General features: G+C 32.1%; 1 protein-coding gene across 1 annotated transcript; it reads left to right on the top strand.

Moving 5' to 3' along the window:
- Positions 1–14,572: 14,572 nt before the first annotated feature.
- LOC130891052 (DNA-directed RNA polymerase III subunit RPC7-like) lies at positions 14,573–17,980 on the top strand. Its single transcript, XM_057795557.1, has 5 exons — positions 14,573–14,647; positions 14,818–15,067; positions 16,507–16,760; positions 17,660–17,886; positions 17,963–17,980. The coding sequence occupies exons 2-4, from the start codon at positions 14,900–14,902 to the stop codon at positions 17,877–17,879; spliced, it is 642 nt and encodes a 213-aa protein (XP_057651540.1). The 5' UTR covers positions 14,573–14,647; positions 14,818–14,899; the 3' UTR covers positions 17,880–17,886; positions 17,963–17,980.
- Positions 17,981–18,036: the final 56 nt, after the last annotated feature.

Raw genomic sequence — 18,036 nt, 5'->3', positions numbered from 1 at the left:
GAAGGATCTTAAAGTGAATTTTGTCAAAGAAGAAATAAGTTAACGCTCTTTACATAGACTTAACAATTACCCGATCGAGCTAGCAGTAAATCTACTTGTGACAAAAGTGAACAAACTCAAAGATTAAAAATACCAAAACCATTGCAGTTTCCGCATCTTTTTAAATGTATATTTATATAAATTAAGTTACATCAGTTCCTAAATACATATACAAATTATCAAAGAAAACAGTGAGGAATGATGTCACTGGACATCAGTCAATATATAATATAACAAAATGATAGTGTAAATCTACCTTAACGCGTTCACTATTACTTGCTTAATTTCTCTCTGTGAGATACTCAAACAAAGAATATCAAGTTTAATATTTTCAAACAAAAATAATATAGATAAATATGCTTATTTTTCTAGCTATATCATATTTGTAATAATTAATAGGTTGGAATGTTTTAATGGCTTTTCGGAAACTAAAGCTTGTGGATCCTAAACCAGAACCAAATTTCAATCACAGATTCCGAACGTCGCGTTCAATTTTCGGTGGAAATTTCAAATGTTAAACAAGGTCTAGAAGCGGTTTGGATTTTCATTACTTTTTGTGCGTTAATTCTTCCATGATATTTATATAGTTGTATAATAGATGTTTAATAATAATTATTGAACAGTTATAAACAATTTACCCATACACTGCTATTACACTAAAGTTTAATACTAAAAAGCTATTTTTAAGCTGAAATGTTTAAAAACATGAAAACTACAAACAGTTCCTTTCATCATGATCGGGTTAAGCCGATCATAGTTTCCGAAAAGTCTTTTAGTCTAGACTTCCTCTTAAAGCAAACTTTTTGTCTGCACTGAGAATACTGATTTACAAATATTCATAATTTTTTAAAAAGTAGTCGACATTTGTAGCTAAGATATGAAAAGATATTAAGTCTTTTCACCACGTTAAGTTACATGCATTGAAATGGTAAAAAAAAACAAAGCTTAAATATACCTTGCCAAAATAATATTAACCTGGTAAATTTTTGGAAAACTTTATTCCTCGCTAGATAAAAAAAGGAGTTTCTTTGAACCGCTTAATTATCATTATATAATCATTTCGATTATAATGAACTACCGCATATAATGCACATTCGATTTCTATAAACCAGTATCATCGATTATACTCTTAGAAATCATTCAAATTTTATATGAATATTTGGTATGAAGCTGTCAAATGCCAATTACTCCTTAAAACTTTGGTGTTAACGTTGCACAGTTTATTCTTTCTCATATCTACTTCTTTGACTCTTAACATTTATGGTGTTTGTTCTTCACCACCACCATTTCAATATTTTTGCCTCGCTTGATAATATTTTCCACTTTTTCAATTGATACCAATTCCTTATGCAAACTCCTGTATTTTTTTCAAAAAGAATGTGTATAATATATTTACACCGAATAATCAATAGTCAATAGTCAATGCATGGTTTGAAAAATGTTAAATATAATGTCTTGCATTGGTAGGTAAAACGTTAAAAATACAATTCACTGCAGTGAAATATTCAACAAACAATCAATTAATTCCGTTTAATTAAAACTGAAATATTTTGTTTGTATTCCAGCATCGTCCATTTAACACTTGATCAAATATTACCTTTGAACGATCGCAAAAACATCCAGAATCGAGCAAAACCGTTAAAAACCGAACGTCAAATTTGAATTGATGGGATGGTTTGTGTATTCTATTCCATTAGAAACATAAAACTTATATTGAGAATACCAAAATGGCTGCTGCATGTGATGAATTATCTCAAAATACGTCATCTTTGAGAGAAAATAGAAATATTCAAAAAATATCTATTCTCCTAATTCTATACCTACTTATAGCAGTTTGAATCTTATCTAGTGCCATAACTTACTCCTGAAGATGTGAAATATTTTCAGATGAAATATGATTATACGGGATCTAACAAAAAGATAGATTACCAATTGAGCCATATATTCTGGGCTCTAGAATCAGTCGCGAAATCCCATGTCCTAGGACAATATTCATCTAGGATATTTTGATCGATTGTTAAGTGATAAGGAATGGAGCTTCTGCTCCTTCAATCTCTTCAACATGTAACTAACATCTAATTCTTTACTTGTCTTGGACCATTTAAAAATCAAAACAATCATTTATCATCACCTTATGTATGGACTGTTGAAACGTGTCAACAGTATTAGACTGGATTCGAAAAAGTTATATTTTAGTATTGATCATGTTAAACAAGGTGTGGTTATTAAACACTTGCGTTTAAAAGAGTTAACTTCAACCAACATTCACAAAGATTTCGTGGATAAATTAGAGATATCTACATTGTCTATATGTGTTTTCGTTTGTGTTTGAATATTTTATTAACAATAATAATATATAATTAATTATTATAAAATAATTTCATCACTCGTACTAAATTTTCTGGCATCTCTAATGTCTTTACAATTTACAACTCGTGGTAAACCTCATGTTAGGTCTATCCGCCACTCTTTCTTTAGTCGTTTGCTGTGACTTGATACTAACACTTCTTAGTTAATAGTTTTGGTGTTGGGATGATTTTTTATTCTTTCTTTCATAACTTTTTGAATATTTGGTACATTTTGATCTACTTGTGTGGCTCGATGTAAACACTAAGACATCTATTATTATTTGACGTAATTTATAAATTGGAACTTTTTTTCTAAGATTTCTCCTCCATCAGCCAGTGTTGCTAGTTTGCTTTTAAACCCAATTGTTTTCTCTTTCCGCCGATGTGTTGTTTCGAATTGAGTCTTTCATCCAAGTTGATGCCTAGGTTTTTGATACTATTTTCTTTTGGTATTTCTACATTGCTTAATGAGACTATAGAGCATCGATCCTTGCGAAACTTGAATGTTATATGTGTTGATTTGATTTTATTAAGTTCGTTACTCAATATTTGTAACTATTGCCGTACCTCGTTTAAATGAACTTGAACATTTGTTGATGTTATTTGTGAGTTTTGATGAGCCAAATGGATGGCTGCGTCGCCAGCGAATATTCTTGTTGTTTTGTTTGTGTTTCCAGTACGTCTAAGAAGTATATAAAATAATGGACCAAGTACTTTTCCATTTGGTACCCTTGATGTAATTGGAAGAAGATCAGATCAACATTCATTGACTTTTGTTTGGAAGGTTCTATTAATTAGATAGAATTTCAGGAGCTATATATAATGTGTATAAAAATTTTTGGTGTTCTACTGTAAGTCACATACATTAAATAGTATAAGTACTTCAACTCAATATTATTCTTTGGTTTATTGTTTTCAGTGATGTTTATGTTAGTAATGTTTTTTAGTTACGTGACCAGAGATTTTGTTATTTTTTCTTTTTAATTGGAATTCTGTACAGTGTCCACGAAAATATATTCGAAAGTCAGTCATACCTTACACTTGCTACATTTGAAAAGGTCTTCGATAACCATGTAATTCCAGTATGGCCTTGTCTTCTAATTCATTACATCAGATTGGATTTTACTGCTACTCAAACCATGAATTGCAGTTTGAGATTTTTGAAACTATTTTATTCTTTATTTGACCTAGCCCAATCTAACCACATGTCAGATTTCTGTAAAGCTAGAAATCAGTGGCAAACTGAGCCAAATGTATAGCTTGATGGCCACAGGCATCCTATTTGAAATGTGTAACCACCAATCATGGGTCAATGAAGACCTTCCGCAAGCTCGAACTGCATCTCAATGATATACAGATGATTCGTAGCTAATGCAAGGAGTTGACTAGGGCATTTTTGGACCAAAATACAACCTCTCCGCACTACTAGCTCCTCATGATCCGCTTTTGTATTTCCCTGATGCTAATGTGAATCTACTCAGTTTTTTCTTTATGTACGTAGCTTTAGTCCAGCTTCGCAGTACAAACAATGGCATCCAAAATAAATACTCATCTGGTACCGATTGGTTTATATTAAATGTGTTTTCGATTCTGCCGGAATGCACAATTACCACTCCTATAAACATTTCGTTTCGAAAGATCATAGAAAAAATGATCACAAAAGGGCTCTTATCTTAGCATTTCTGTTTTAATATTAAACGCCAGCTACCTATTAATTTGGATTTTTAAGTAACAAATATACAAATGATACTATATTCTCTCTCCTAAATAATTTTTAATCCAGCCCAATCAACAATCACTCCACTGTAACGATTTTTATTATTGTTCGATTGTGTAAATCAAAATATTTTAATTAACAAATTGTAGTACTGCTATTTTAGGGGAATACCTCTCGTATGGTTAAGTCATACCTTACCAACAGAAGTCAGTTTGTGAAGGTTGATACAACGATGTATTTTTGTAAGCCAAATAGAATGTGGAGTGCCTGAAGGCTCACTACTAGGTCTTATTCTGCCGGAAGCGGTAAAATATGTCTTTTTGCGGACGACACTAGTTTCTCTTGGAGCAAGCCTGATATCACGGCATTTCACAGAACCATATCTAGTGAGCTAATTAGTAATTGGGTGATTCCGTTCTAACTGTGATTTTTTGTATTCAAAATTTCAAGATTTTAAAATTTAACTTTTCTAACTTTTTTATGCATATTATTCATCTATTTTACTGTAAAAATAAAACTCTAAGAGGAATTTACTACAACTTCAAAGTATCACGAGCAAGACACAAATGTCGGATTTTGAGTTCCACGGTACTGACTCATTTATCCACGGTACTGACATGGTAACTTAAGATATTAAACAACAAGTGCATCAATTTTCCTCAGTTTGATCATAAACATTAGAATTTATAAGGTAATTAGTTTAAATCATTTGTTACGACAAAAAAAATTAATAATTTATCGGTAAATTCTAGGAATGGACATGACACGGTACTGACATTCAAGTGATGTAGTATAAGTTTTCTTTAAGTGGCAAGTTATATTGTATAAAAATAATGTTTAAATATCTTAAGAATTATTCAATTAACACAAAATTTTTATTAATTGATTATTAATTAATGACTAGTACAAAAAAACAATACAGGACATTGAATATCACAGTTAGAACGGAATCACCCAATTACCCTTAAGACATGGTGCCTGTTTTCTAAAACTAAAGTTTTGTCGTATCAAGATACGTTGCAGTTTTGTACTAAATAAGACCACCATTGACGTCGCTAAATCTGTAAAATTTTTAGGGCTAATTATATACAAGTCTTTGAAATGAAAGTTACCTATCGCCACTTTATCTAAAAGATTGAATTCTGCCTGTTATGCGCTAAGATCAATTTCCAAGGAACTAAATTTATTAACCTCTATGACAGTTTATTATGCCTTTTTTGAGTCACATCTCCGATATGTGCAATTTGCGCGAATCTTCAAACTGTAAAAAGAGAGATACTTACTCAGACTTTATAAGATTCGAAATATTGACTCTTCCTTTCTTATTCATATTTTAATTCGTTGGCATTGCTATCTACTTAGGAACACGGAGCACGATCTTTATCTACTTGCTCCACGTTCAAAATTAGTTAAAGGCTCAATACTGTACAATGCGAAAAAAAATGCACCATCATTTGCCAATTGAAATCAAATTTATTAAATCTTTTTTCGCATTTCGCAAGGCGTATTTAATGGAAAGTGCCTTCTACATTGTGAACGACTTGAATTCTTATACTATTCAATTCTGAATATTCTGCACTCTAGTTTAATATTAATATTGATTTGTTAAATATTTTTACATATTTTAGGAATGTCGTATATTTAATTTTATTATTTGCTTCTTCACATCATAGAATTTGTTTTCTTTTGGCAATATATACATGTGAATATTACACAAACAATTTTGACATTGTACGTTTTTAAAGATAATATCGTTATTTATTGTATTTTTCGTATGTATACTTTATATTTAGATTTCATTTCATTTGTGTATTCATTTAGTTACTTGTGTGTTTGTTTTGTAGTTATTCATAAGCTCTTGTCTACAAATGGTGAACATTTTTTTGACATTAAAGCATTCTTCTCTACTCTCTAGTTCGGTTTTAGATTACTACCTTAAGGCTTGTTTCATGCAGCGAAACTGTAGAAAAAATGGAAGATGGCGAACACTCGCCATTAGTTGGATTTGTTCAACTAACAGCTAGTAATCACTAAAAACTTTGTGTTTGTTGTCGAAATATTGAGTTCAAAAATCCTACTCTTTCAATATTTTATACTTTTCATATTTTAAGTTTATTATAATTCAAAAGTGAACGTTGTCCATTTGAATAACATTTGATGAATGTGTATTATAACAGATTTTTCATCATATAAACTGTATTAAACTGTATTTACGAAGAAATTAGTAAAAAAGTTCAATGCTTTGAATTAATATGCTTTTATCTGTCACAATCCTATGTAAATTTATACCTCCTGTTTTTGAATTGGATTAAAACCCTAAATTTTTAGCTTAAACTTAGGAAAAAAATTATATATTAGATAAGTAAATTTTATTTTCAATTCATGACACATGTACACTATAATTTACAGATATTATTGATCTTTCCAATCTAAAGTACCTTTTCAAAATAAGTTCTAAATGATTCATTTATTTTTATTGCTTCTTTTGTACTTGTATTGTTTCCAACTCTAGATACATCATTAAATGCATTGTTTTTGCTCGACTTAGCTCTCCAAGAGCATGTTAAAAATCCATCACTTCACAATCAAACATTGAAGGTGTGATTTATTGTATGTTATTTTCATCTTTTATATCTGCTAACTTTGTAAACGCACTGATGCTTAAGTAACGGAACATAGTATTTTTAACAGATGTATTAATTGGTTTTCTGAAAATCCTCCACTTAAAAACTTCCTAATCTAAAATTAAATACTCGTTTCTGATATAAGAGAAGGCAAAATATAGCAACAATTCCACTAGTTTTTCTTTATCAAAAAATTATGCATATCTTTTTTCAAAGTAATTTTTTTTCTTCTTATAACATAAAGATTGCTGCCAATTTTCTTTTTTTACATAATTCTTAATAATCAGGAACAATCGGTTGAACTAATACATTTGTTGATTATCCATTTTGCTTCACGAAATTATGTCCGCCACATCAACAATCACTAACCTATTAAAAGAGAATGACCATATATGACCGCGGTTATAGCTGGTCTTGTCCTTATGACATCATGATATAATGACAAACAATTACCGAAAGCTTTTGAATATACTTGGTTTTTATTGGTAATTACCAATAATGACCAGGTTATTCGCTTGGAATCGGTTACTATTTTCTAGCCTGTCAACAAATATTCGATGACAGCTGACATTAGTGATATATTCACAGCGAATTATTCGCTGCATGAAGACACGCCTTTATTGCACTTATTTTTAAGTATACAAGCCTATGTATGATTCAATTACTCACCATTATTGTCTGATTTTCTCATTAAAATCTATTCACAGTATACGAGGTCTGGCTATTAAATAACGAGACTGCGTGCCTAGAGGACGCACTACACAATGGGGTAAAAAATGAATAGTGCGTTGGGTATATATTATCTATACACGTCTCAAAATACGTTTACGTCACTATTATAGTATTTGTGCAGTAGCGGTTTGAAACGAACGTGTTTTTTTCTCATGCCGAAAACCATGTGTGACGAAAAACAGGAGCAACTTATCAATCTCTAATTTCTCGTTGAATTGAAAAAAGCTCCGACTGAGTGGTATAAATTGTTGCAAGAGGCCTATGGGGACAATTATCTATCTCGTGCGCGTGTTTTTGAGTGGTATAAACTCTTTAGTGAGGGCCAAGAGAGCACTGAAGATGATCAGCGCCCAGGTCGCCCTGTGACTGCTTTAACTCCGTAAGCAGTGACCAAAATCAACCAAATTGTGCATGGAGATCGTCGATTGAGCATCCAGATGATTGCCGAGGCTGTAAACGCCGATAAAGGCGTTAGGTCACGAGGAATTACACATGACAAAGTTAATGCGAAGTTGGTGCAAAGCTGGTGCCAAAAAATCTGACTCCTGACCAAAAGCTCTTGCGTCATCGGGTCTGCTCATATTTCCTTAAAAGGTTAGAAAAAGATCTGCTTTGAAAGGGACCTGATTTCAGTCAATGGAAGATTCTAAAGGCGCTCACCAAAGAAGACTTCCAGCACTGCTTCTATCAATGGAAAAAACGTATGGAAAGGTGTGTGGAGAAGGAAGGGGAGTATATTGAAAGGGAGCATAAAACTGTTTTCCATAATCAGTTCGTTATTTAATAGCCAGGCCTCGTACTGACCAAATGAATTACGTGTTTTTTGTGAAAATAACCAAATGTTATAACTGCCAAATAAATCTATGAATGATTTTCAATTTAAAAATTTAGTAGCTATGTAATAAATAAATTAGCTTTTGTTTCGCTTTTATTTTATTTGTATTTCAATTTTCAAATTATAAACTTTTTGTCTTTCTCATTATATACCAATTAATAGAAATTGAAATTTGGCACGAATATTGAAACAAATATACGCATATTGTTGAGTATGTTTTTGTCGAATATCCAAACGGTCGAACATCGGTCATAATCCTAGATTAATATCGAAATACCACATGCTAAAACATCAGAGTCGTATTTACGTTTCAAAATATAATAAATCATAGAAATACAATACAATTGACGCCTTTTGTACAGGGTGCCCAATGTATCAGATTACCCCGGCGCTGTACAACAGGCATAAGTTGCTATGTATGTTATTAAACGCCCATTCTCAGAGCAAAGCTGTTGATACTACCAAAGCATCTAATAAAATGCACTAAAAGTCCCATAATAAAATGATGAACTTCATATCAAAAAATCTGCTCGATAGGACATTATACTATATATGCTCCTATACATTGTATGATTTAAACAACCAAAAGCAATATTCTCACTAAATTATTGTTTCGTTTTAAGATTATTTCAACAGACCCAATAACCTCTAATAAATGTGTCCACCTATTCCGTCCCTGAGAATTGGGATAAGTGGGGAGGTTCGATAATTTTTTTCTCAATTGCAACAACGAACGACCAGCAACAGCACGCGGCAAACGTAGAGAGCGCGGGGGGAAGTCGAAAGGGGCACATCTGATCCTGACATAGCGACCGCTCGTTAATCACATTTCATTTCAGCGCCGATGGTTTTATGTTGGTAACAGATCCCCTAAACTCCAGGCCAGAATAACTTCATGTAATCAGAAAAATTCCTTCTGAGATGCAGGCCATTTAAAAAATAGTAACCATATCGCATAACTAGAGCATTGAATTATAAGAAAAATACAAATTATTTCAAACGAATTGCTAGTATAGACCATGAATAAAATGGACTTTGAGCAGGAGCGGCTAGCGCATAAGCGCTGCAGTACTGCAATGCTTTAGCAAAAATTAAAAAATTATGATTACGTATTTGAAATAATAATCCATTTCTTCAAACTATCTGAAAGACATTTTTAACACTTGGAAGAAACCTTGTAACACATTGATAAAACAACTGCAGCGAAATTCTGGCGAATGAAGTTTAGTAAAGTTGACCAGATGAAGTTTAGTGCATTCAGTCCAAAGCAATGCTTAATGCAGTGGTTAGGTGCGGACTAATTAGCTTTGTTTTCGTGACTTTCCGAACTGTCTAGTTCTTTAGAACGATTTGAGCTGAATCAATATACTATAATAGAGTGTAATTTTGTAATTATTCATACTGTAACGTTTTTCCTATTTATTTACACTAGACAATACACTTAACTTATAATAATTTACTTGTAAATATCACACAATTTCTGCGATTACTTTTACTAATTCGTTCTATTAACTACAACTATTTATTTAAAACTAACTTACTGCCCTGTATAAACTTATTTATATACCACAAACAGAATTCTACAAAGTTCTAGAGCAAAAAGAAATAAGAGAAATAAACAAATACTTTCCTAGAAATTATTTAGAAGAAATACTATAAATAACCCGCCAACTATAATAAAAAGTTCTATAAGGACACATCAAAGGCCCTTCCGCCATTTATAAAAACTGTTAGAGGCGCCGCGCGAATTCACCAAATTTTAAAATTCCATTGTAGATGAGCAGAGCTGGACCAAGGATCCATTTTGCGAGCTTGTTCGTAATAATACGAAGAAATATAGAATTAAAAACGGAAAGTAGGTCTTTACGAAATATTATTATAGAAAAACTGTTCTGAGTAGGGGAAAAATTTACTCAGGATATTTAAATGATCAAATTTGTGGTTCTTACTGAAAAATTGTTTGCTCCACTCACTTTTTAGTTGCGAAAAAGCATGCACGTCAACAGGGATCACCAATCTAAAGCATTTAAGTTTTAAAATAAAAAGACACGAAAACTCCAAAGGTCGTCTTTATAATTGTATGAAATTCACGTTATTAGGATGAACTCAAGCTATGGTTCTATTGTATCGTGTTAATTGATTAAATATACAAGGACATTATGAAGAATAGGCATATATTGTCGAAAATATTGTGGGTCATTGGCTCCCTGTCCAGCAGATGGAAACGTTACTTCTGAAAACCGTAACATATTTCTTAGATTCATAAATATTTCGGCTGAATTAGATTAGATCTAAGTTAGCACCTAAAAAATTCGTCGATACTCATAGGAACTTCCCAAGAAATACAAAGCTATCTGTTTCGATACATGCTCGAAGTCTGTCATGAACAATTAATTGAGGAAATGAATAATTTTCTATTTGGACATTCATGTATTGAAGTTGTAACACACTTCTATTTTGGAGGGCAACAAAAACAATTTCAATCCTCAAGTCTTTAAACATTATAATCTTTATTTATTTTGATTGCATTACTATACCTGAAAGGAAGAAAATACTTTGATATTCACTCAAATAGAGGGATATAATGTAAGATAGAGGAAGGGATATATGAATAGGGCTGTTATTGTAAAAATATACGAGATCAAAAAAATTTGGTGAATAAATTATTAGCAGTAGCAAGCAGCATTAGTAGCTGCATTTATTTCAACTAGTACGTATATCCAATACCCATTTGTGTTAAAACAAACAGGACCAGTTTGAACCTATTCCAGCGTGACTGTTTATTATCATAGCTGCTTTGGTGACATTATCTTTGCAGTATCTGTCGTGAAATATTGAACTTAGACATTGCAATTGGTAACTAGAAGTGAAAGCATGAAAAACAAGTGATCCACTAAAAACACTCCTATCTATACGCATTCGCTTCGCTCATGAAATTTAGCACCATGAAGCTTCTGGCTCCCACCAAAAATAAAAAAAGGAAAACGTTTTAAAAATTTTACTCTCTATATCTAAACATATTCCAACTACACCACAAGCATTTGCAGCAATTGGTACTCAATTACATTCTATCAGAGAATACGAGTAAACTTGTATTTAAGAGATTCAACAGAAATAGAAGGAAAACTGAAGACTCATAAATAGCTACACAAGGACCGAAAAGTATTCATTGCAAAACAAGAAAACTATTGCTCTAAAAAGATTAAGGCGACCAGAATAAAGAATAGAAATAAATCAATATTAGTTTCCCATTAACAGTTTCTTGGTGGCACTGAAAAGTTGTAACAAAACCTGCAGTAAGGTCGCCTAAGAGTACGCGCGATCCAAGAGTACGCATCATGAGTTTATTGGAAGTAAGTGCTTACATACGTTTTTCAATTTCTCATGTCAAAGGTACGTTATATTGAAATGTTTTTATGTTTTGACTACCTTCATTGTAACTTTTTATGCATTTAATTCATAAGTTGAAGTTCGATAAAAGGTTATGTTTACGCCAGTATCCAGAACCGTGGAGCTGGCGTATCTTTAGTTTGACCTTATGCTCTCCACACGCTCCATTAGACTTATTTAGTGTCGATAATTCAGCTTTAATTCGAGATGGATTGAAATCCAAGAGTTCGCAACGACGACTTCTCCTAGAGTACGCGTGCGTTCTCATGGAAAAGTTTCTTTTTTACGGCTTACTATTTTTGAAAATTGAAATTTACACAGAAAATTTTGAATGAAGTAAAAGGAAAAATTAACAATGGACAGTCATAAAGATCCTTATCCAGGGAATACGGTATAAATGAAGCAACACTTAGGAAACGGTTGAAATTAGGACATATTCCCACATCTTTAGGTCGTTTAAGGTCCGTCTTTGTTTAAAAGCAAGAACTTGATTTAGTAAAAAAGATAAACAGTTGGATCAACATTTTTACCAGTTGACAATCAAGGAATTACGAACAGAGGAAATAAAGTTAAATCATCCTTTTTATAAGACAACGACAGTTGTTGGGAAGAAATGGATAACAACTTTTTGCCAAAAATAGAACTTAGCTATCAGACAACTGGAAAAATAAAGTTTAGCGCGTACCATTGTATTTAATCAAGTTCAAGTATCAAGATTTTTTGAGAATTTTTAACAACTTATAGAAAAGTGCTCGTTTACGGGAAAACATTTTTTTATGGATAAAGCTAGGAGGCTCACAGTTCCTAATAAAACTCAAAAATGATGAGTGTTAAAGGGAAAAAAGTTGTGAGGAAAGTGCTATCAAGGGAAAGAAGACAATTGATTATAGCAGAAGATATTATATACCTCATGCGTTAATTTACCCTAGAAAGAGGGCGAAAAAAGAATTACTTTATGGGGCACCAGAAGATACCATCATGCTGCCTGAAAGTGGATTTATAAATTTGGAACTATTCGTTAGATGGTTGGAGCACGTTCAATACAATGTACGGTCGAATATCGAAAATCCAGTGCTTTTAGTTCTGGTCAACCATTCTCTACATATAAGTCTCGAAACCATATCATTCATCTTCTTAGTTTGCCGCCTCATTGTAGTCATAGATTCCAACCACTCGATGTCGGATTTTTCGATCCTCTAAAATCGGAATACACCAGGAAAGTGAGAGATGGATGACTATGAATCCAGGAAAAGACATTACTATATATCAAGTGGCTTCACTTTTTGGAAAAGCGTATACGAGGATGGCTTCAACCAAAAATAGTAATTACTATTTCTCAACATATCTTCAACGACATTAATTTTGCTCCTCCCAGCATAACCGATAGATTCTTACAAAATGTACAAGATATTGAAATAATGATAGAAGATGAAGAAGTGGAACAAGAGCTTTAAAAATGCACCAAACGTCCTGACAGTTTTAACATCCGCAAACGTTGTCTCTAAAAAACCAAATACCTTAATGCAAAATACAAGTTAGTTAATAAGCCAGTATTTTCTAAGTATTGCACATATTTTTTCCTTTCAGACCATTCGCTGACGACAAGTGAAACTAACATATCCACTCCAGAAAAAAGAAACGAATCACCACAACCTGGGCCAAGTGGGAAGTGTACTCATAGTAATGATAATGAGTTAAGTCCGTATTACATTCCCACGGGAACACATGATTCTACCAAAATATTCAGAGACGTGACAAACAAACTCAAAACAGAAAAATCACAATCTAAATTAACTATAACTGGAAATCACCACTACATCTCATCTGAAGTAGATGGATGAAAATTTTTAAGTTAATTATTATTGGTTTCGGTGGTTATTTTATTTTAGATCAACATAGCGGAATTCTTTATCGTTTGTGTCCATTGCCAAAAGCAACTAAAAAAAAGCAGTCAAAGAAAGGCTACGAACAAGAAGTCAGAAGTTTTAACAAGCACACCCTACAAGGCAGTACTTGATCAGAATTTGGAGGAGAAAAATAGACAAACTGTTAAAAGAGACTTGAACAGCTTGAACAAAAAACCAAAAAGGAAAAGCAGATCCATCCGAAGGTTCTAAAAAAAATGCAAATGGTACTCCATCAAGAGAAATTAGTGGAACATACTCTCGTAAAATTGAGTGTACTATGAGCCCCCAGAAACAGACCTGATACAGTGCAAAACCTGTAAACCTGTATCATTATTTTTGCGATTTGTGTCCGAAAAGGGATTGACTGCGTACTCTTAGATAACACACTGCGAACTCTTGGGGGGAAGTGAGATTCAAGAGGACTTATTTTGAAAATTTTGTTCTTATTTTATTTTTTGTTAACCATAACAGGAAATCAGTAAATTTTGATGCGTTTTTGTATTATTATATATTTCTCACTTGAATAAATATTTATTTTCGAAAATTGATTGGGTATAACTAATTTATATAATTTTGCCGTTGCACTACTTGCAACATTTCAAAAATAGTATGACTGCTGCCATCTACTGCTGAAATATGAATATAAGAGGTTCCAACGAAGAAACCACCTTATGTTTTATATCTGACTTGACGTAAGATGTGCGGGTATTCAAAATCCATTGTTAATCCATTTAAAACCACGTGTTACAATATATGATATTTTGCTGCACCCAAAGATTTACTTATTTTAATAAATAGATATTCGTTATGAGTGTCTATCATGATGAAGTAGAAATAGAGGACTTCGAATTCGACGAAGAGGAAGGAGTTTATCATTATCCATGTCCTTGCGGGGATAGATTTGAAATAACTAAAGTAAGTTGAAAAGTTAGGTTAGCTTCGTCTGAATAATGTAAAATTATTTAGTTCATGTGTTTTAGGAAGAATTGCTTGCTGGTGAAGAAGAAGCTACATGTCCGAGTTGTTCCTTGATTATCAAAGTTATTTACGATTTAGTAAGTGTTACACTGTTTTCATTATTACCCTTTCTAATATAAACTAAAATTGCCCTAGTACCAGAATGTGTATTAATCATCATACTTTCCAAAATGTAATGATTGCACCCTTCTTTTTTCAGAAATAATCATTAATAACAAATTATTATTACCTTCTAATTAATTTCTAGGAAACGTTCAAAAAAGAACTCGAAGAAGTAAAAACTTTATCAGAAGACAAAAAAGAATTAGAAATTGCTAAATAATATAAATATGAGTGGAAGAGGTAGAGGAGGTCGAGGCAGAGGAGGAGTATCAAAAACTTTTAATAGGGAACAGTTAACATCTCTGGGAGTTGGATCTAAAGATCTTATTCCTGGACCTGTTTTACAGCCACCTCCATTATATCCAATTTTAGAAAGAAGACCAGTGCCTCTTACTGTAAGTAACTATTTTGTCGATAATCTAATGAAGAAAGTCCATATTAGTAGTTTAAAATGTTGAAGAGTTAACTTCACTAACTTCTACTTATGATTGAGTTGAAACCTCTGTTGGTGTAAGTTTCATAATCTAATAACAACAAGAGGTTGTTTCATATAGTCCCTGGCCAAATTATTAGAGGCACTGTATTTTTATAATAATTTTCTTGAGAAATTTTATGCTATAATTGTAAGTTTAAACTATAATATTTCTTTTAAAAAATTTGGTCTAGACTAACTATTTGTATTTATTTTTAATATATGGAACAATGTGTTGACAAAGTAATACATGAACGTAAACAAATAGATTTATTTTAAAATCTCGCCAGGTACCGACGTTTTGCTGTGGCTTTATGGACTCTGATTGTTTGTTTAACAGTGCCATACTGCTTAGTTTATAATTAATTTTGTATACAGTATCCACAAAAAAATAATTGGACTATATTTATTATGGGTAGAAAAGACGTAAAAAAGCTGAAGTTGAGGTCCATGTGAATGCGAAAACATTTACAAACCTGAATATATTATGAAGATTGAAGTAGCAGACATAGAAAGCATTTCAAAAAGTGCGGTGCATTGCATATTAACTGAAAATTTGGACATGAGCGGAAGATTGGTGATATGTTTGCTCACAATGGAATAAAAACAGCGTCGTGATGATGCTTCCATCGAGTATTTGGCAAAGTTTCAAAGAAATGAAGCCAAATCTTTGCACAGTTTCATAAGCATGGATGAAACGTGAATCCATCACTGCACACCCTAAACAAAACAACAATTAAAGCAATGGTCTGAAAAGGGAAAACCTGTTCCAAAGAAGGCAAAGACAGTTCCATCTGCAGGTCTTGGCGTCGGTTTTTTGAGTTGTGAGTGGGATAATTCTCATTGACTATCTTGAAAAAAGAAAAACTATTAACGGGGAGTATTATATGAACAACTTTTTCAACATTTGAGCGAAGAAATTAAGCAAAAATGCCCGCATTTGGCTAAGAAGAAAGTGTTGTTTCATCAAGACAATGCACCAGCTCACATATCCGTTATTGCAATTTGCCAAAATTGATGAATTGAAGTTTGAATTTCTGTCTCATGCAACCTATTCGCCAAATTTTGTCCCTTGAAAAATGGTTCAGTGGTCAAATATTTTCCAACAATGAAGATGATTTCAGCAGCTATTGACTATTTTGAGGAGCTTGACGGTTCTTATTATAAAAAGGGTATTGAATTTATTGAACATTACCGGGAAACATGTATGAAGCTAAAAGGAGATTACCTTGAAAAATTTGTTATATATTTTTTTAAATTTTTGTGTTTTCAATGTTGGGCCAGGTACTTATGGGACTGTCCTCGTGGTTCTGAGATAAAGCTGGCAACTTTTTAATACTCTTTAACATATGTATGTTTTAGCAATCTTTAGAAATGGATTATCTTTTGATATTGAGGCAAGATTTTATAGATCATTTGCAACTATCTGGTTCTTATGTAAAAATGATTGAGAGTAAAACTCAAACAGAACAAGCAATTGACAAATTGGTAGCTCAAATGCCTAATACCAAAGAAAAATATGATTGGAGATTGTTTCCTTCAGAATTGCGGCCAAAAATATTAGGAAAAAGATTAGCAAAACAAGATAAAGCCAAAGAAGTTAACATAGAACAAAGGTTAGCTCTTGTTTTGTTCAAATTGTTCTAACCCATATTATTTTTCTATGATGAAAGCATCAATTTGATAATTTAGGAAGATATTAATTTCATTGCAAAAAATTGGTAGTTGATATTTGAATGATTTTAAAGTCTTCTCAAATAGATAAGTTATTTAATTAAGTGAAAAAAGTTTCTATTTAAAATTTTGACGTTTTTCTAAATTCATATTCTAAATTCACAAACAAACAAACCTACATACAGGTGAAGCTAATACAAGCGCGTTGAAAATTTATCGGTGAACTATAAAAATAGAAGTTATCATCCAAATAGACTGACTTCTAAGATTATGGTACAACCAGCAGCACAAGGTAGACTTAAGCAACATTATCCATAAGGCCTAATTAATAGGTTTTAACGAGTATTAATGTATTCCCAATAGATAAAACTAATTAATCTAGTTATTAATTACAACTGTAAGAGATAATAATCACTGGATTCTTTTTAAGCACACCTACTGAATTGTATATAATCACACAATGTGCCTGTTATAATAATTATTATAGCTTGCAAATAGGAAAATAAAAAAGCGTAGATCTTAAGAGTAGGAGTACTGGTTTCATGAGTTGATATTTTGAAGTTTTCCATTCATTGTTGTAAGCAGGAAGACAAATACCAGACTGTTGAACGCTTTATTAAGTCAAACAAAACTTTCTTTCATATGCTTGTTGTTAACATCTTGTTTTAATTGTTATTTGGTTGTGGAATTTTACAGTGGTGCGGATTAGGTTCTGATGCTCTCTTGTTCGGGGTATTTTTTTGTACGTTTTTTTATGTGGGTTGGTTGTTAATTATACAAATATTTTGGCCTAGTGTGAGATTTAATAGTGAAAATACTTTCATGTTTAATGTATTTTCAGATTGAATGTCTTGGAAAAGCTAGAGACAAAAACTGAAGCGGTACCTGTAAAAACCGAAACAGTTGATGAGGATGAAGAAGATAAAGACGATATTGAAGGAATGGAGGAAGATGAAGATGAGGAAATGGATGACGGTACTGACTATGCTAATAACTATTTTGATAATGGAGAAGGATATGAGGATGAAGATGATAATTTAGAAGATGGGCCCATTTATTAATATTTTGGTTGTATTTTAGATATTTATTTTTATTAAAATAATTATGAATAGAGATGAATTTTATTCAAATAATTCAAATATAGGAATTAGTTTTAGCAATACACTTACTCATCATATTTTTTTCATTGAGTTGGTTCCATGGCAGATTAAACCGATA

This window comes from Diorhabda carinulata, chromosome 3 (assembly GCF_026250575.1).
Source record: "Diorhabda carinulata isolate Delta chromosome 3, icDioCari1.1, whole genome shotgun sequence".
NCBI classification, from domain to species: Eukaryota; Metazoa; Arthropoda; class Insecta; order Coleoptera; family Chrysomelidae; genus Diorhabda; species Diorhabda carinulata.
The sequence above is the reverse complement of the archived record's forward strand: the minus strand, read 5'-3'. Positions and strand labels throughout refer to the sequence as shown.